The sequence below is a fragment of the Gastrolobium bilobum genome, unplaced genomic scaffold (assembly GCF_033153095.1).
Source record: "Gastrolobium bilobum isolate Gb01-03AN ecotype WA unplaced genomic scaffold, APGP_CSIRO_Gbil_v1 utg1479, whole genome shotgun sequence".
Lineage (NCBI taxonomy): Eukaryota > Viridiplantae > Streptophyta > Magnoliopsida > Fabales > Fabaceae > Gastrolobium > Gastrolobium bilobum.
The window spans coordinates 142,413-162,437 of NW_026896211.1; the positions used below are offsets into that span (position 1 = coordinate 142,413).

Genomic DNA, 20,025 nt, shown 5'->3' on the forward strand with positions numbered 1-20,025 from the left:
CATTTGTTTAATGCAGCACTAAATTACACCTAATAAGATTATACGAGGTAGTATTCTTTGATACCAGTGTCAAATTTGAAATTTGACATATCATTTGAGAGTCATTAGATAAAAAAAGATCAATGTCTATGATTTGTAAATATGTGACATTATTAATCTTTTTTGATCTAATGACTCTCAGATGAAGTGTCAAATCTCAAATTTAAATCTGACACTGATGTCAAAAGATCCTACCTCCTCCGGGCAAGATACAAAGTAGGTATGACAGGAACCTTAAATTAGAGAACACGTGATGATAACTACAATAGAAGTAATAATTATTGCTGTATGATTCCCACAAAAGCATGATATAGTCACTGTCTCATTGTTGCAAGTATGCGTACAGCTCAACTTTCATCACTATTCTATTGTCCATTCACAGCATCCAATACTCCAAACAGGATTTTGGACACTACAATCAATGACGACAAGGTTTTTTTTTTTTTTTTTTGGAATTCAGAGGAAAGGAGAATATTATTAGATTGAGTCTAATATACAAATAATGGTTTCATGAGAATGGAAACAAAATTAATATATTTATCAAAATTGACATTTTCAATCCACAGTCGACTAACTTTAATAAGTTAAGTCATCACAACTGTTTATTACAAAATTAAGGAAGGGATCCTTAATATGACCACATCATATGCGAAGTTATATGTAATTTTTAATAACAAATTAAAAGTCAACAATTAAAATAATCCTTTCATCTTTTTTCGCTACTAAAATCTTCTCAAATGACTTAATCATATTGAAATAAGACATAAGATGCATCTCCTGTATTTTATAATTAGAATATTAGTAGTCACAATGGGGTATAGTGAAAAATATATAATTTTATCTATTTCATAAACAGAAAAATATTTATGCAGTTACTGCAGATAAGTTATTTGTATTTATTCTCATAACGACGTCGTTTTGAGATTGAAATATTAAAAATTATAATTATAAAGATTATAATAACCTTGAAATAAATTAAAATTACAAAAACACTATGATTTCCGCCTCAAAACGACGTCGTATTGGACTTACTCATATAACTTATCTGCAATAACTGCAGAAAAAATGAACCCTTTCTTAAATTATGGAATCACAGTCCCAACACTAGTGAATTCAATGCTCTAATATTTATTTTCTAGACCTCAACATGACCATGGATTGTCTTACATTAAAATTTCACCTACGAAATTTTTGAAAATTGATCATCTGATGAGTTATTTAATATTGATCATTATTTATGGATAAATTAACAGTTATGAGAGAGAGAAAAAAAAATAGAATAAAGAAACGATAAAATCATCATAATTGATTTAACCATAAATCATTAGGATCCTGTCAATCGATATGGTCACGTTAAATAATATCCGAGAAAATTAAGGATGTTCGTGGTCTGGATTGGATCGATTTTGAAACAAAATATCATCCGATCCAATTCCATCAGTTTAATCATTTAATCATCTATTCGGTTTGGATTTTTTTCCAAATCCGATCCAATCCAATTTTATTCGATTTGAATTGGATCAGTTTTTTGAAAAGCCTAAAAACAGAATTTATGAGAATTATTTTTACCAAAATGAGGGAGTATTATTTATCATTTTATTGTAAAATTATGGGATGTCTCTAAGAAAAATTTGTGATTGTAATTTAGAACATTATTGATTACTGCATTAAAAAAAATCAATTTTAAACATTATTGAAAAGTAGGTTCCATCAACCAAAATCAGAATCTAACCCACAATGCAAATGACATTTCAAAGGGAAGCCTCAGTCAGCCAGAAATTCACATCAAAGGTAAATTTATTCAGCCGGTAATTCCAATTCAATCAAGTCCTCATCCGCTTCATTAACACCAACACACACAAAAAGATAAAAACAAATATATGAGAAGTTGATGGTTTGAACAAAAAAAAACATAAATGTAATTGCACAAATTGGCTCCGCAGATCATAGAGTAGAGAAAGAATTCTATGATCCAGATTCCAGGCCCATAGAAAATTTAGATGCTGTCACTCACATATAAGAGAGTAAAAAAGGAAAATGAAAGTCAAAACAGGGATAAAATGAGGAAACAAAAAATTAATTGTGAAATGGATCACCACAAATTAACATAGGAGCTTAAATCCCCCCCCCCCCCCAATAAAGTAATAGATTCACAGATTCCTAGGTCTTTTCTTGTGTTTGTCATTTTTAGAAGCTGAGGTTTGATAGGTCAATGAGTCATGTGTTTAGAATTTTTTTATATGATTTTTGGGTTATAATCGGAGAATAGACTCGAGTGTAGGTAAATAATATTAATATATTAGATCAATTTTCACCAACCAAATCGAAAATTGATCCAATCGAATTAAAATTTACGGTTTTTTTTTTTATTTTTGATTTTTCGATTTTCAATTAATTCAGTTATCAATTTTTCAGTTTGATCATCACAATTTGAATCAATTTGGATCAGTTGATGAACACCCTTATAGATAATATACTCTCAAATTGTCTATCAAAAAAAAAAAAAAATATACTCTCAAATTTTTTATATCTATCTCTTTCCTCATTGATTTGACAAATTATAATTAAACTCCATCAATTTAATGCAGGTAGAGAAAAAGATAAAACAAAATGCTCTCATGAAAAAAAAGAAAAAAAGAAAAAGAAAAAGGCGCCCATACCTCCATAATTGAGGAAGATTTTAACCCAAATAATTATTTAGAATATCACGCCAGCCAAAGCTTCTACCATGAGGTAACATGCTACAAATACACCAAACAACAGAGAACAAAACAGAATGGAATGGAGAAAATAAGCACAAGGTTGAGCAGCATCAATTGGCTGCTTATGTGGAATTAAACTGTACTGGAATTTAGATTGCCACGGTCATGCTATTTAGCTATCTTGTAACTGTCATCATGATTCAGAAACCCTGCCATTATTGTATTTTCAAAAAGGCTTACAGCAAAAAATGCATCAGAAAAAACCTTCCATGGAAAACCATTTTTTTTTTGTTTTGTTTTGTTGTACAAATTAAACAAAACTAAAGATGCAGTTACTGTCACCAAGATGAAAGCTTATTCCTTATGCTTGAATTTCGACAGTGAACCCAATGGAACATCAGGGAGGCAATACTGCCCCATTATAACAGTGGCTATCATGCCTTATCAATTTTAAGATGATGACTTCATAAAGGATCCATTTGCTTGAGTTTTTTTTTTTTAAAAAAAAAAAAATTAAAGAAAAGTACTTTTTTTAATTAAAAAACATGTTTAATTGTTTTTTTTTTACAGAAATTAGAAAAGTTTTTCAAAAAAAAAGAAAGTAATATATAAAAACGAAATTTTAAAACTTTTTCCCAGATGCTAAAAAGAATAACTTTTCAAATGAAATTTCTAAAAGCTTTTGTACATAAAAAAAAAAGGAAAGAAAAAAGAAGCAAACTTACACAAAAGAATAAGGTGTTTACTGCAAAATGAGAGCCCTCCCTTCTAAAAGATGGAAAATTTAGAAACACCCGACTTCAAAGTAGTAGATATATTCCACATATGCACAAAGTAAGCAGAATCATAGGCAGCCAAACAATATTGGAGCAAACTTATCAATAGATTTTCTCATCAAAAGTCAGGTTTGTGTCTTCTTAATGGAGGCCTCTGCACTGTTGCAAGGAGCTCTTTGAGCTCCTTAGCATGACTCTTCATGCCCTTAAATGAATAAGCTTTAATCATGGTTCTATAAGTAATGATATCGGGTTTACAACCCTTCTGTTGCATCATCTCAAGCACTCTCTTCATCTCAGCAAAACACTCTAACCTCCCATAAGCATCCACCAAGCAATTAAAGAATACGGTGTCCAGTAATACATCTGAATTCTCAACAAAACGAAGGACACCACCAATCTTTTCAGGTTTACCTGCACGTGCATAAGCCCTCACAAGCGAGCAAAGTGTAACACAACTAGGTTTTATTCTCTCTGACCGCATCAGTCTAAACAAATACTCCATCTGTTTGAGATCCCCAGCCTTCCCAAAAGCATCAATCACAACATTGTATGTCACAATTGTCCAAGAATAATGGTACTTCTGCATGTATTCCATTACAGCACTCATTTTCTTGTAATCCTCAACCTTGCCATAGGAATCCAAGAGAATATTAAAAGTCTGAACATTAGGTTGAATTCCAGAAGTCTGAAACTTATCATAACACCTCTCCATTGTTTCTATTTGCCCTATGTTGCCAAAGGCTCTGAGTGTTGAATTCATGGTCCATACATCTGGTTGGCAATCCCGGTCAGCAAGCATTTCCACTAGTGTAGATTCCATTTCTGAAAACCTTTTAGAACAAGAAAATTACATTAATAATCAGAGATATAAATATGCTATGAAATCATGCTGCAGCTGGTTGCTAAAAGAATAGAATTAAAACACAACCAAACAAGCTAAAAAACAAATGAACAACTTCTTGTCAATTTTAGTTGGAAGGGAAGAGGGGTGGCAATCCAGGAATGGATAATGGTCCAAATTAGCAACAAAAATGCACTATGTGAAAGGGCTCATTTTTGGCAATCATAAAGGTTAAATAAAGCTGAGAGCAAGCCATGGAGTAGTAAGGTTCTTACTTCGTAACCAGAAGGTCACAGGTTCAAATTAAGAAAATAGCCTGTTATGATCCTACTCCAAGGTATGGGACTTGGAATCCCACACTGGAAACATAAGGTTCTAGTGTTGGGTTTAAATGGACTTTGAGCTCTCCTACCTCATGGGCTAGCTTTTGGGATAACGCTCTCCCAAGGTTCACATCAATTGGTATCAAAGCATTCCACTATGTCTCCCGGTTGTAATCAAGGCGCGGGTGGTGACGTTGACATTGCAGTGTTTGTCCAGGGCTAGGAAAAGACTAGTGCAATACCAGCTCACATGGGCACCGGTGCTGAAGAGCATGGTGGAATATTATGATCCTACTCCAAGGTATGGGACTTGGAGCCCTACATCGGAAACATAAGGTTCTGGTGTGGGGTTTATATGGACTTTGGGCTCTCCTACCTCATGAGCTAGCTTTTGGATTGAGGTTCTCCCAAGGTTCGTATCATAGCCTCTTTTCAAAAATGCAAGGATAAGGTTGCTACAATTATCTAAAGAACCAATTCAACCCAACAGCTTAAGCTGTTGGGTGAGGCTACATTAATGATTTTATATATCTCAACATGCCCCCTCACACGAGAGCCCATTGGGCTTGAAGGGTAGTCGATGCATAGGCCCACCTACCTGTGCAAAGAAAGAAATTCCACTAGAAAGAAAGTGGGGAGCGATGAGGATCAAACCCGGTACACTGAGGCTCTGATACTATGTAAAGAAGCACTTCAACCCAAAACCTTAAGGTGTTGGATGAGGGCCTCTTTAATTGTTTATATTATTCTAAAGAACCAATTCAACCCAACAACTTAAGTTTAAGCTGTTGGGTGAGGCTACATTAATGATTTTATATATCTCAACACGTCCCCTCACACGAGAGCCCACTGGGCTTGAAGGGTGGACGATGCACATGCCCACCTACCTGTGCGAAGAAAGAAATTCCACTAGAAAGAAAGTGAGGGGCGATGAGGATCAAACCCGGTACACCGAGGCTTTGATACCATGTAAAAAACCAATTCAACCCAACAACTTAAGCTGTTGAGTGAGGCTACATTAATGATTTTATATATCTCAACAAATTAACCTTAACCGCCCTATAAAGTCGGGAGTCTTATGCACTAGGATTTTCCCTTTTATATAGGTTAAATCTTCCAATCGTCTGGTTATCTTTTCGTTGCCTTTTAAAAAGATAGAACCTCTCTACTCTCCTCATCGATTGGTTGTATCTACAGTAATGATGGAAAGGTATCTACTATCTAGTTGATATATTTTATTTTTCATGTTCTCTTAGCAACCAGACTAAGCATGTAGTACTTTCAGAAGAAGCTAAAAAGACAGGTAAATAGTTTACTTTTTTGCCTTCCCGTATGCATCAATAAGGGTATTATACGTAACAGTGTTGGGTTTGATTTTGCGAATGGCCATGTCAGACAAAAGACTCTGAACTTTGTCAAAGGCAAAAACCTGCAAGCAAGATTTTATGAGGATTGAATAAGTCTGGACATCTGGCTGACAACCAGGTGTACTCTCCATTTCCTCAAGAAGAGAGAAAGCTCTGTCCAAGAGACCACTCCTGCTGTAGGCAGATAACAATGCAGTGTATGATTCACAGTTCAAAACACAACCCTCATCAACCATAGCATCAAAGAGTTCGTGAGCTTTCTCAGGTTGCTTACATTTTCCAAGCATGACTATTAACTTGACGTATACACCTGCGTAAGGTCTGTACCAAAGCTGTTCACGCAGTAGTTCAAAAACCTGAAAGCACGAGAGCATGACTTAAATGATAATCAAGTCTTCCTATGAAGAAGACAGTTTCACTTTCACAAGTGTGTGTTTAAGAGAGAGAGTGGAAGCAAAAACATCTCAGCCATTGTTTTAAAATTCACTTAACTGTGCTTATAAATCAAATCATGCAAATGAATTCCAAAATTATTTTCTTTCTCAATACATGAAAATTAAGTCCTTAAACAGTAAAGATCACTTTCTCCATCAATCTAACTCTACCTTCTGTTGCCACATATCTTCTATATCCCATTCCCAAATGCAAATATGCTTTCCTTGTATCTTTTCTTTCTACCTTCAACAATTCATATTTCTTGAATTGTATCCAAATAAGTATTGGCACTTCCTCTCTTCACTTCCCCCAAGAGATAGAGGAATAGACAAAATATATAAAAGGAGGCAGGGAGAAAGAGAGAGAGAGAGAGAGAAAGAGAGAGAGAGAGATTAACATACTCTAAAGCTATCCAATAAAATACAGGATATGGAGGATGAGGGAAAAAAGTATGACAAAAGAAAACATTCCTGGACATTTTCTTGAACATCTCTATAAATATTTTGATGAGTATCGGAGTCCAAATGCGAAAGAAATAATAGGAACCAAGCAATCCAAATGGAATTAAACACAAACACCCAAGTTTAATACAGTGGTCTGAATTACAATGAAGGATGACAAACAATTGAAAGGGAAAATTACAGAAAAGGAATTGATTACAGACACAAGCCAGAGTGATTAGAGAGCCTCATGTTCTCTCCAAGTCCCAACTCAATCCCAGTGTTCCCAAAGATTAAAATAGAGATTGCCCCCTCCTCTTTTATTTCAATCCTCATGTCGTGCCAGCAACGTGACCTCACAAACCCAATGCGACCTCAACAAACTCCAACTAACTGAATTCCCTCCTCACCCACTTGTGCTGACTCATCATTAGTGACATGTGCTGACTCATGAATTAATTCTCTGTACCTCTTCCTCCTCCCATAAACACTCCCGTACTTCCTAGTCTTCTTGATTGTATCATATTTATACTAGATGATTAATAGATGAGCTTCTTTAATAAATAACCAACATTTATAATTGGACAGGTCACTGGATCTATAAAGGGTTAGGTTTAAGGGCCAGTGGTTCAACTCAGATCAAACTGCAGTTGAATTGTGATTTTTTATACACATAAACATGAGATATGATGCTTAAATAAATATGAATTTTATAAAATATATTATTTTATTAAAAATAAAATATCTAAATTACTAACACATTACTAAATGACATTATCATACATATATATAAATAACCTTTTATTATTTGCAAAATTTACAAATTAAGCTTTCAAAGAAGTATAGTATGTTATTTCGAACTTAGAAGCAAGTGTACCATATATGTAGTTAGATTTATACATAAATTAATATTAGATATAATTTTTTGTCATTCCTCGCGGGATGTGAGTTGACAACCCTTAAGCTGCTTTCCTCTCAACTATTACTCTTTTAAATAAGATGACACAGCACAATCAGGTTCTGCCGTGTCACCCCAACCAAAAGGGTCTAACCTGCTAAACTGATTATGATTTGTCTGACTTATGGTTAATCAGAAAGTTTGAATTTGACTATGATCTCTTTAGTGCTCGGATGGTTTCATATGCTAATTGAGTTTCAGTCGAAACTGGCTGGTCCAATCTGGTTTTTCAAACAAAGAGACTAATACTATTGTATATAAAATCCAATGGTTGTGGCATTTCACTTTGGAGACTCATGCTCCACTGCACCATGTGATTAAGAGCAAGTATCATCATCAAAGAATGATTTAGAAGCCAAGTTTGGGCCCAACATTTATGCTTCCTGTATACTGCTATGTTTGATGAAAGTGTTGTAATTGGATTCTCGAATAAGAAAAGCTGTACTAATTGAGATCTTAAAGAAGCAATAAGTACTCCATTCATTCATAGGTATTTTTTCCTGTTCAAGCCTCAGTAATTTTAAGGAAATTATACTCTTTTGCGAATTATTTTTTCTTGTCTTCCATTGGCATCCATCTAATGATCTACTTGCCCTAAAGCTAACTAAAATTCAAAAAAACCAAAGATTATCAAGGTCAAAGCTTCTTGCCCCAAGATATTTTTACTTACTAAGAACTTAAATAAAAATGCAATAAGCACTGCATGCATTCATAGGTGTTTTTTCCTGTTCAAGCCTCAGTATTTTTAAAGAAATTAAACTCTTATCCAAATCAGTTTTACTTGTTTTCCAGCCTCACATCCATCTAACGAACTACTTAACCAAAAGCTAACCAAAATTCAATTAAACTAAAGATTATCATGGTCAAAGTTTCTCATCCCTTTCCTTTGAACTCTCCTTTTCATGTTTTGAAGCAAAAGTTTACTCAGTACAATCTCAAGCTACAGAACAGACACCAAACCCAAATTACCACGGGTACAACAAAATCCTTATAGATTTGGGTTAAACTGGAAAAAAAGTCAACTGCAAAAGTTACAAGCTTGGGGTCCTACGGTAATGAAAATGATCCCCGATAACAATCACTACAAAGACAATAATTTTTTGACACCCGATTTGTATTCTCTTGCCTAACCTAAATTGCCATACAATCAAATACCACAACATAAAAACTCAACTTTCATCTACCTAAGCAGGGCACACCCAGAGTCCCATACATATTAGTTTTTTTTTTTTCTTTTATATTACTTGTTTTAAAGGGCAAATCATACAAGGATTGCCCTCACCCCTTACCTCGTTAGTCGAGATATAAGGTGGAGTTTTTGTTGTTGTTGTTGTAATATTACTTATTTTGCATCTTCGAATCCTACTACTTGCCAAAAAGCTATCTGATATTCAATTTAAACAAAGATTACCCTGCTAAGTAAAATCCCAAATAGAACTCACAACCCATTTGTGTTCTCTTTCCTTTTTCGCAATCCAACAATACTCCATTAAGCCCCAACTTTCATCTCATTTACACCTATACTAATCATGTTAAGCAAAACTTGAAATAAACAACACACCCCATATGTGTTCTCTTCCCTGAGTCGCCACACAGCCCAACACTAAGCCATAAAAAACTCAACTTTCACTTCATACACAACCCAAGCAAACAGAGTACAGAAAGACAACCATACAAAACAGAACAACCCAGACTCCCATTTTCTCCACAATACCCCAAAACCAACCTAACAAAATTCCATATCCAATCACTCAAACAAACGAAAACATAAAGAAACTAAGCTTGAGAGAAGACATATACATTGTCATACAATCAAACACTACCCCATTAAACCACTTTCATCCCAAAATATAACAAATAATAAATAATAAATAATAAATAAAACAAAAATAGACCTTGAGAGCAGATTCCCAACGCAGAGCCGTGATCCTTTCATGGAGGGCTTCAAGGACGGTTCTTGGTAGAAGCTTCTTAGAGTTGGTAGGACCCTTCTTCTTTCTCTGGTCAATGATGGCCTTCGTGGCCTCTCTCCGCAGTATCACAGACACTGCTTTCTTCGAAGCTATCTTCCTGTTCACCATCTCCTTTCTCTCCTTTGCTTCCTTTGCCTTCTGCTTCTCTACTTCCATGGCTATTCTTCGTGTCCTATCATTCCTCACCGCCACTGTTGTTATCGGTAGTTTCTCTGATTCGGCAATGGATGAAGAAGTAGAAGGGAGTTCAGGGTCGGGTTCGGATCGGGTCAAGGCTTGTGCCCGTATTGAAAAGGTTCGACGAGTGGTAATGGGTGGAGGTATGGTGGTGGTGGAGAGTGAAGCCATTGGATTTTGTTTGCTACTCTTGAAGAGGTAACAAGATAGGTATATGCCAAACAAGTTAAATTATTTTTTTATTTTAATTATTTTTACAAGGAAAGTAAGTACCTATATGATTTTTTTATCAACATATATAAATAAGACTCAATAAGTTTGACACGTCGTCTGAGAGTCATTGGATCAAAAAGATTAATGTTGTTATATATTTACAAATCAGAGTCGTTAATCTTTTTTATCAATGGCTCTCATGTCAAATTTCAAATTTAATACTGGTATCAAATGATCCTACCTTTATAAATGAAGAGTTTTATTAATATCATGTTAAAGGAGATAAGTTATCTCATGTCATAGAGACAAACACCACCTCAAAAAAATAAAAAGAAAAGAAAAGAAAAGAAAAATGTGATATAGTTATCGAATGATGTGTGAGAGAGAAAACTTATCTCATGTAGCATGATAATAGTTTTTCCCATAAATAAAATGGAAAATGATTCTTTTATAATTTTTTTTTACAAATTACATTAAGTATGACAAGTCATACACTCTTGATTGAAGTATGACCTGTCATACCTAGTGTAGTTTATAAGAGTTTGTAAATAAAAAATTTGTAAATATAACCTTCACCAAATAAAATTAGTTAAAATTTTACATTAATTTAATAAAAAAATCTTTACAAATTATTATGGTGATAGCTCTAAACCAAAATTATTGCTTTTATTATGATATTTTTTTTTGCCAAACTCGCACAAAAGTAACCGATATGAAAACCAAAAACATTAATGAGAATAACTTATTTTTTTTTAAGTAAATTTTTTTACATCATAACAAAAATATTAAATTTAAAATTTATATAACTACAATTTAAAAAAAAATTAATGATTTTATTTTAATTTTTAAAAATATTATATATATAAGATTTCACCTAAAATTTCATTTCAAAATAGTTAGTCTCTTAGTTACTCTTTCCATTTTATTATTTTGAGTCCATAACCTTAATGCAGAAATTGCAGGGGTTGTCCCTAAAAAGTCCGAAGTTGCCACTCTTGAAAAGAGGTCCCACTAGCCTTGCAACTTCTTCCTTGAGCCGAAATAGAATAGTAGAGGAAAGACTTGAGCTATAGCCGTATACTCTTTCAATGAGTGAGGTAAGCTATGAACTTTAACGTTTTTCCCTTTGAATGATTCTATGAGCTGTGCCTTAAGCCATTAATTGCAATTAATGATATTGAATTTAGTGGGAACATGATTTGTTGTGATGTATTTCATGTTTAGCAACTTTGAATGGATTGATTGATAATGCCTTATGACAAATGAATGAGTTTTTTTTTTTTTTTTGGATATTCAATTGGATTGCTTCGCGATTAGTCTGATTCGTGGCAGGTCTCGGATTAAAGCTTTAAACTCTTTCCAAAGACAGTATTAGGGAGAATCAAACATATACTCTCACCTGCTCAATTCTCTGACACCAAATGAGCTACCATCATTTGATTTGATGAAACACTTTTCTAGTATTTTGATGACTGATGTAAGCCTGGTCAGTTTAAAAAAAGAGTGTCTTTTAGGAATTTCATTCCTAAGAGTGAGCTCACCCATGGACACAAAAGAGATAGTCTCTAAGGAATTTCCTATCTTGGGATGAGGGCCACAGAGATAATAGAGATAGATAGTCTCTTGGGAAAATTTCTTATGTTGGGATGAGTCTCATGGAGGCACAGAGGACAAGTGTATGAAATTATGTAAGTTTGAGATGCCGATCAACAAGTATGATTTTAAGGCCCTAATATAGTTCTAGTGCTGGCCATGGAATTCCCATGTGAGAAAAATGTTTCAAGGTTCTAGAGCTTATTGAGAGACTCCCTCTCACCCCTCGTGGGCTGCCTGTTGCAGGAGCAGAAGAAGGAAAAAGCAAGGACATAAGTACTCTAAAATGAGAAATGCTAACTTGTCTAGGCTGGGATTAGAAAAAGGCTGTTTTGTCTACTTGTTTTTGGCATCAAGGCTGTTGAATGTACTGAATTGTTTTATAATATTTTGGTGGTTGTTGTACCTGTCAGCCTAAGTTAAATTAAAAAAAAATTGTTTAGCAACTTATAATATCTTGGACAGTATATGATATAAGTATTTCGGTCCTTGGAGTTATTGAAATATTCAACTGTGATGAGTCTCATATTAGTTGGTAATGGACTAAGTGAAGTGAATATAAATAGATGGACTCATGAATCCAATGCCTTAAAATTCTGGATTAAGATATGATATCGAATCCACTTGATATGGTGATATAAACCCCCACCAACCTGCTGGAGTTGCCAACATCATGTAATTGAACCTTGGAATGAAAATATGCCTAGCTCCACGTAATTCAATGTTCAAGCTGCTGAATATTGCTATTTAATTCTTTTTCATGTAAAAGTGTAAAGATTAAGAGTCACAAACATGAGAGACAAGAAAGGGAAAAAGGGATGAAGGACTTTTTTTTTTAATACACCGATCTTAATTACTTCTTTGAGGCGGACCATAATTCTCCGGTGTCCTCATATGTTTAACCATTCGGGTCGCCTATGAGACTATTCCGAAATTAGGGAAAGAGAGCGGTTAAGGACTCCCCCTTCCAACAAATACACTTCCTCGAATTCGAACTTGCATTCTTGTTCTTGAGGAGGCCTTGAGCCGCTACCACTCGGCCAACATCATCTTGGTTGAAGGACTTCTCTTGGTTGAAGGACTTCTCTTAGATCGCACTAGTTTATTAATAACCTTACTAACCACAACTTTATTATTGAAATGAACTGCATTCTAAATGACCTTATGGGAACCATGACTGATTGTTTTTATATATATAAATATCGAATTTCATTTTCTTATGAATTTAAATGATGTGTACGTTGTAATGAACCCCCTTGCAGTGAGCTGCCTAGTTCTCTTAGTTGTGTAATTAACCATAGGAATAGTATATATATATATATATATATATATATATATATATATATATATATATATATATATATATAGGCAAATGGGACGAGTTTTGTATACATGGAAATTTTGGAACCAAACTGACATCTTGAGAGACCAAATTTTTTATGATATTTACTCGTTTTATAAATTTGAACCCTTTAAACTTGATTCTCAGGACTCTAGGTTTGGTACCACATTCTTTAACAATGAAAAAGACATTCTTACAAAGTTCCAACAACCTTAATAATTTCAGTATTCTCATCATTGTTGTTGAGATATATAGTCTCACATTGGTTATATGTGCAACTAATGTGGAGTTTATAAGGTCTTGCGCACTCCTACCCTTTGAGCTAGCTTTTGGGGTGGTGTATCCCAAGGTTCTTTACATGGTATCAGAGTCTTGTCGTCCCCCACTCTTTCTCTTGTGGAGTTTCTTAACACAGGTAGGCTAAGCCTGTTGCATTTCCACACTAAGCCCAAAGGGCTCTCGTGTGAGGGGGCGTGTTGAGATATATAGTCCCACATTGGTTATATGTGCAACTAATGTGGAGTTTATAAGGTCTTGGGCACTCCCACCCTTGAGGTCACCTTCGAAATTTTCACGAGAGCTCCAAGTTTGCTATCTGCCATGGATGTCTGTAATACTAACATTGTTGATGGAATGCAATCTAAGGCTTTCATCAGACGATAGTGAACTAAGCATAATCTGCCTCAGGATGAATGCAGGTTGCCTTGGAGGAGGAAGATCCACAATCTCACTGTTAAGCATAGAAATTACTGCAGCCATATTGGGCCTGTCTGCAGCAAATTCTTGTACACACAGAAGTCCTATGTGTATGCACCTCATAATATGCTTTTCAAGGCTAGGATCATATATTCCTGGATCCACTAAAGATAAAACATCTTCTTCCTTCCATTGTATCCAGACCTAAGAATGAAACAAAAATCAATCGATTTTAAGTTTTATCAGAAAAAAAACTACAAAGCTTCTTCCATAATAATGCCAGGGATGAATTTTAGAGACTTACAAGTCCCAAGAGGGTAAGAGAATTCTCATTGTCATACAAACTTGAGTTTTTTCTTCCACTAACAATCTCTAGTAGCAAAACTCCAAAGCTAAAGACATCTGATTTCTCTGAAAACACTCCTTGCATTGCATATTCAGGGGACATATAGCCACTGCATTGAAATATAACAATTCATTCTCCTTGTATGTGACTTTAACCTTAGACAAAAAAGAAGGCACACTTACTATGTTCCCACAACCCTTTGGGTATTTCCCTGATCTTCACTGCCTCCAAAGATTCTTGCCATACCAAAGTCTGATATTTTTGGATTTAGTTCCTCATCTAGCAAGATATTACTTGCCTTCAAATCTCTATGTATGATTTTTAGCCTGGAATCTCTGTGGAGATAAAGCAATCCTCTAGCTATTCCTTCTATTATGCTAAAGCGCTTTCTCCAATCCAAGAGTTTATTTTCTGATGGATCTGCAAAAGTAAAAACCAGAAGATGCATAGCGTGCTTTGTAGAAAACCTATATTAGCATGCTTTCAAGAAAACTCACTAACTGTGAAACCGTTGTTCATTTTTTTCAATTAATCAGAAATCAAAACCACTCCCCTTTGAACCCAACTAGCGAATATGGGGTGGAGGCAATGCTTGCACGCAGTCTTACCCTTGCATTCATTTTCTTTTATGAAAAAAATAAAATTATGAGATTAATAAAGTGGTGCGAACAAGCCTGGAGCAGCGGTAAGGTTGTTTTCTGTAATATGAAAGTCACGAGTTCGAGTCAGGAAGTAGTTTCTTTTCAAAAATGGAAAGGTAAAGTTGCGTATAATTGACTTATATGGATTGCTCTTACCCCTACCCTTGTTAGTCCTGATTTAATGAGGAATTGTTTTAATAAAGTAATTCATGAAAACTTTAATTTGAATATGAGACGGAAACTAAAGGGCCATTCAAAGAACTAACCAAACACAAATGCATCCAAACTTCTGTTTGGCATGTACTCGTATATCAACATCTTTTCCTCTTCTTCAATACAGCAGCCTAGAAGCCTTACAAGATTGCGATGTTGAAGCTTAGATATCACTACAACTTCATTCATGAATTCTTCTAGCCCTTGTCCAGATGCTCTAGAAAGTCTTTTAACTGCTATTTCCTTACCATCTTGCAGTTTTCCCTACAATACAATATCAAGAAACAGAAACTATTAACATTGACTTCAAACATGATAAACTTTGCTAGATTTAATATACCTTGTATACTGCACCGAAACCACCCTGGCCAAGTTTGTTTGATAAGTGGAAGTAGTTTGTGGCAGTTGCAAGCTTTTCAAAGCTAAATTGTAATAGCTCTTGTAGCTTAGCTTGTGATAATTCTCCAATTACTTTGTCGTTTGTGTGTTCTTCCGATTCAGATGTTTCACCTTTGTTAAATCGAATAAATTATACAAACATCAATTATGAAAACTTAGATCCCATACAAATAAAATGTTACGAAGATGGTATATTACCTAGATGCAAAGCCCTTCTCCAAATGACATATGCACAAGTGACAAATACGAAAGTTCCTATTATCATTGTAACTGTAATTGTAACTGTAATGATGACTTTTATGTTTCTCTCTTTATCTGTAATTCAGGAAACATTAACATCAACATCAACAATACCTTTTTCCCAAACTAATTGGGGTCGGCAATTCAGGGAACGTAAGCATATAAAATTGAAAATTGAAGAATTTATGCCTAAAGAAAATAAATATGGTCAAGTTAAAGAACTGTATATAAATTTTTGTTCTAATAATACCTGTCATACCAAGTTCTGTATAGGCTACACGAACGTAAAGATCAATTCCTCCACTTGGGAATTGTTGTATATCAATTAGATTCCCATTCCAAGACATACAGCCAATTTCATCATCATATGCATATGCAATGCAAGAGCAATTCTCCAAGCACCCGCTTCTGCATGTGTCTTGTGTAACAGATGACCCTTGTGCAAAATCAGGAACTTTGATCATCTGCAATGTCAAAAACCCATCTGCTTTATTACTGTCCACACTTGTGTTTTGATTGTTGGTCCTTTCACATTGCAGAGGTGTGCTTCTAACACATCCACGAGTCCAGTTTTGCCTATTCCATTCCTCTTTGTTCCTTGGCTCAAACCCTTTCAAACAGCTACATATTGGTGAGCCCTGGGAGCTACAGCTTGCAAATGCCCCACATATACCATAAACATCACAATCTGATTGGTGGCTAGTCCATGTAACTTGCCATTGCTCCTTCTCATCATCCCAATTTTTTTGCACATATTGGCCTTGGGGATACAAGGTAGACATTACGAGTCCCCTCCCATATGCTGTGAAAGATATTTCAACTGTTCCATTCCCATCATCTTCAACATGAACACCATTAAGATACGCAGTTTCCATGTTTAATACCCCTATAAAAACCTGACCATTCCATGGACCACTGCGCCAGTATGGTTGAGTTCCATTCAGAATGAACAGTTCAGGAATCTTTAGGCGTTCAACACTGAAAGAAAAGCTTCCAATGGATGGATCAGAAAGGCTTTTCCATGATGTAAGTTCTGCCTTCTCACATGTTATTTTGTTGCTTGTAATTTTCATACGGGGTAACCAAGTATTTGAAGGATGGTTGAAACTCTCCCATATGGTGTTTCCTGTTGTGCTTTCCAGCAAGAGAAGGCTTCCATAATCTGAAAGTTGGGAAGTAGAATTGGATGCAATATTGGACACATTTGATGACCAAACAACCTGTTTCTTCCCATTCAATACCACAAGATTGCCATCTTCAGATATCGTAACAACCCCAGAAGAATCATTCAATGGTTGGTTTCTATTAGCCACCCATGTGACAGTGAGGTTGGACTTCCACCAAATTCCTACATAGCGATTTGTAGAGTCAGTGCTGAAGAACCCCAAGGTAAAGTTTCCACTATTGGAGCTAAGAGTTTCAGGGTCCTTGATGAATTGAATTGATGTGATGCTGTCTTTGGCAATACCATTAACATCTAAAAAATAACAACTCATGAAAATAAAAACATACAACAAGTTTTTGCAGCTTTTGAAATCCATTACTGGCATGAATTCAACATATTCAAAACACTACGGTCATGATGATGGATTATAGATCTAGTAAATATCTATCTTTTCTTTTACACTGGAATTTAATAAATAAATTCATTAGTTTGCCTTGCTTGGAGTAGAAGAATTATTCAATATTTTTTTTCCACCTTTTTGGTTGAACTTTGAATCCTCCCCTTGTAATTTATACTATTTAAAATTATTCTTTATTGAGATAATTATTTAGGAGGAAGATTATACTTACAACATTTTTTTTACAATCTCTTACAACCATATCTTAACACTGTTGATTTCTGTCAATTAACAGTTATTATTTTCGCAAATTAAACACATTAATTAATTATTAATTCACGATAAATGATAACCGTTGACTAGCGAAAATCAACGGTGTTAAGATATGATTGTATGAGGTTGTAAAAAAAAAAATTGTAAGTATAACCTTCTCATTATTTAGAGCAGTTTTTTACTTTTTTTAAACTATATGATTACATAGTAGGTACTCTCTAAATCTAACTGAATCTGATGTTATGATATATAAAATTTCGATTATGCTAAAATAATACTTTTTCAGAAAATATCTAAAAAATGAATTTTTACAATCATATATACTAGGATATAAAGTTTTATTATATAAAAAAACCTTTATATAATAAAATTGAAATGCTCATGTTGCAGTTTATGGTGTTGGTTCGGAAAGAACTGAGAAGCTTTTGACGAGTTTAAATGTCTTTGTGATTGTGGAACTATTGTTGCAAATTCGAACTATGTTTATGGGAGGTAAAAATATGCCAAATGAAATGTCATTGCTTATATCTCAAAAAGTTACGTGAAATCAAAAAAGAAAAAAACCTGATGTGAATACCCGAGTCAAAAGTTATAGTCTTTCAAAGTTTTACGATAACGAGACTAGAGACTACCTACGTGACATTGACATGACATCAGTGCCATCACGATCAATACCGGTGATGTATTTGATTATATTAGTTTGGAAAAAATTGTTGGAAATCAATAATCACACATATTGCAAAGGAAAAGAGAAAGAGAGAGAATAAATACAGTAGTTTATCCTGGTTCACCCAATTTAGGCTACATCCAACTTGTCTATACTGTATTCACCTCACATCTACTCATGACTTGGTATTGACGTGATCCCAGTTGTCTTTCTGCTAACCCCGATAAGAAGAAACTTTGTCACCGTGGGCATGCAAAAAAATATGACCATACCCAACAAAACTTAATCAATCAACTTTAACTAAACAATTATTATTATTTTTTTGGTAATCAACTAAACAATTATTTTGCCCAACAATTAGCCCATCCAGTGACAGTTTAACCACGGCATTGACGTGAAAGCAAAGTGTGGGGATATAAAATATACTACAAGTCCATCGAAGAGTCAAGATAGATAGCAAAGGTAATTAGCTAAAGTAATCCACTCAACCTGAAAATCAAGATCTGAGCGATGCGTATTCAACACGGGCTAATTCCAGACTTACCACTTGCACTGTTATCATATACCAAAGTCAAGAAACTGACTCCTGAAGTCTTGTTAGATGTATTTGGAGACACGTTACGCTGCATATGAAAAGGTTTAAAGAAACGGTGCAATTTTTGTACTGTGGGCTCTGTAAATCTTTTTTTTTTTTTTTCCCATAAAATATTAGGATTGGTGGTACTCCTATTTTTTCATGTTTACATTCTCTTATGATTTTTTTTTCTTCTCAAAGTAAAAACTATTTTTGTATATTTTCTATTCATATTTATATTACTTATAAATTTATATTTTTTAGTATAAGACATGGAAATATTTTTTAAGAATTTTATATGATAATGCGAAGATTTATAAAATCAAAAATAAATTTTGTTCTTAAATAATCTTTTAACCATTCATTTAGTAAATAAATGTACGTAACATTATTTAATATACACTTCAAATATTTTCATTCTCATTCAAAATAAATTGATATTATATTTATTTATTGAATAGATTAATTATAACTTTTGTTTCGAATGAACGTTTAGCATCTTTAACTATTTAATTTAACTTCAATTTTGTTTAGTATTGCAATCATGTGATCCTTTAATCATTATTTATAATATGATATGAAAACATTATAGTTTTGAATTTCACTCTTCTTTATAATGACATAAATTACCGTAACATCATATTTTATTAATACATAAAATATATTATCGTAACTAAAAATATATTTTTATGAACTATTTTATTAATATATTTTCATTCTAGACTTTTAGTTGCCTATTATTTCATAATATGTTATCAACACAATGTTCTACCCAAAGAAAATCACAGCGATTAATTCAAAAATGGTAAGCGATCTTACATCATAAATCGTTAGATAAAGGTCAATATTCATCTTATTCATTTCATTATATTTTTCCAGGTTCATTTTATATTTTGCAATTAATATGCTGCTATTTTCATTCGGGGTATTTTCCTGTGAGAGGGAGATAGGCCAGAACATATTGATTATGTATTATGGAGTTATACGACTACTCCCCATTCAACCACCGGTGAAACACCATTCAGAATGGTATATGGCACTCAGACAATGATTCCAATTGAAATAGGAGAATCATCTTGGAGAAAACTATATGCAAATGAAGACAACAATTCTCATGCCTTGTTACAAAATTTAGATACAACTCGCGAGATGCGCGAAATTGCCTATATTAAGGAAGCCGCTTTGAAACAGAGAATTGCAGCAAGATATAATCTGGAAGTTATCAAAAGAAG

At 34.1% G+C, this 20,025-nt stretch overlaps 2 protein-coding genes and 1 non-coding gene across 3 annotated transcripts; all 3 read right to left on the bottom strand.

Moving 5' to 3' along the window:
- Positions 1 to 1,795: 1,795 nt before the first annotated feature.
- Positions 1,796 to 1,880, bottom strand: LOC133298269 (small nucleolar RNA snoR77Y). Its single transcript, XR_009749768.1, has one exon. It is a non-coding gene; the product is annotated as a small nucleolar RNA snoR77Y (small nucleolar RNA).
- A 1,605-nt stretch (positions 1,881 to 3,485) lies between these two features.
- Positions 3,486 to 10,326, bottom strand: LOC133298267 (pentatricopeptide repeat-containing protein At5g48730, chloroplastic). Its single transcript, XM_061497532.1, has 3 exons — positions 9,780 to 10,326; positions 6,001 to 6,407; positions 3,486 to 4,350 (listed from the first exon to the last, which is right to left on the bottom strand). The coding sequence occupies exons 1-3, from the start codon at positions 10,203 to 10,205 to the stop codon at positions 3,636 to 3,638; spliced, it is 1,548 nt and encodes a 515-aa protein (XP_061353516.1). The 5' UTR covers positions 10,206 to 10,326; the 3' UTR covers positions 3,486 to 3,635.
- A 3,161-nt stretch (positions 10,327 to 13,487) lies between these two features.
- Positions 13,488 to 17,286, bottom strand: LOC133298266 (G-type lectin S-receptor-like serine/threonine-protein kinase At1g11330). Its single transcript, XM_061497531.1, has 7 exons — positions 15,968 to 17,286; positions 15,676 to 15,792; positions 15,419 to 15,588; positions 15,132 to 15,342; positions 14,407 to 14,644; positions 14,183 to 14,333; positions 13,488 to 14,082 (listed from the first exon to the last, which is right to left on the bottom strand). Exons 1-7 carry the CDS (start codon positions 17,265 to 17,267, stop codon positions 13,774 to 13,776), a joined length of 2,496 nt encoding a protein of 831 aa, XP_061353515.1. The 5' UTR covers positions 17,268 to 17,286; the 3' UTR covers positions 13,488 to 13,773.
- Positions 17,287 to 20,025: the final 2,739 nt, after the last annotated feature.

What these genes read in the sequence shown, in the direction of transcription:
- LOC133298267 (XM_061497532.1), bottom strand. Translation starts at nt 10,205, where the DNA reads ATGGCTTCACTCTCCACCACCACCATACCTCCACCCATTACCACTCGT. An exon ending in GTTGGGAATCTGCTCTCAAG is followed by an intron (nt 6,408 to 9,779) that starts GTCTATTTTTGT and finishes TCGTGCTTTCAG; the next exon opens with GTTTTTGAACTACTGCGTGA. An exon ending in GCATACGGGAAGGCAAAAAA is followed by an intron (nt 4,351 to 6,000) that starts GTAAACTATTTA and finishes TTGTTCTAAAAG; the next exon opens with GTTTTCAGAAATGGAATCTA.
- LOC133298266 (XM_061497531.1), bottom strand. Translation starts at nt 17,267, where the DNA reads ATGCCAGTAATGGATTTCAAAAGCTGCAAAAACTTGTTGTATGTTTTT. An exon ending in GTTTCGGTGCAGTATACAAG is followed by an intron (nt 15,343 to 15,418) that starts GTATATTAAATC and finishes ATTGTATTGTAG; the next exon opens with GGAAAACTGCAAGATGGTAA. An exon ending in CTCTTACCCTCTTGGGACTT is followed by an intron (nt 14,083 to 14,182) that starts GTAAGTCTCTAA and finishes TTTCATTCTTAG; the next exon opens with GTCTGGATACAATGGAAGGA.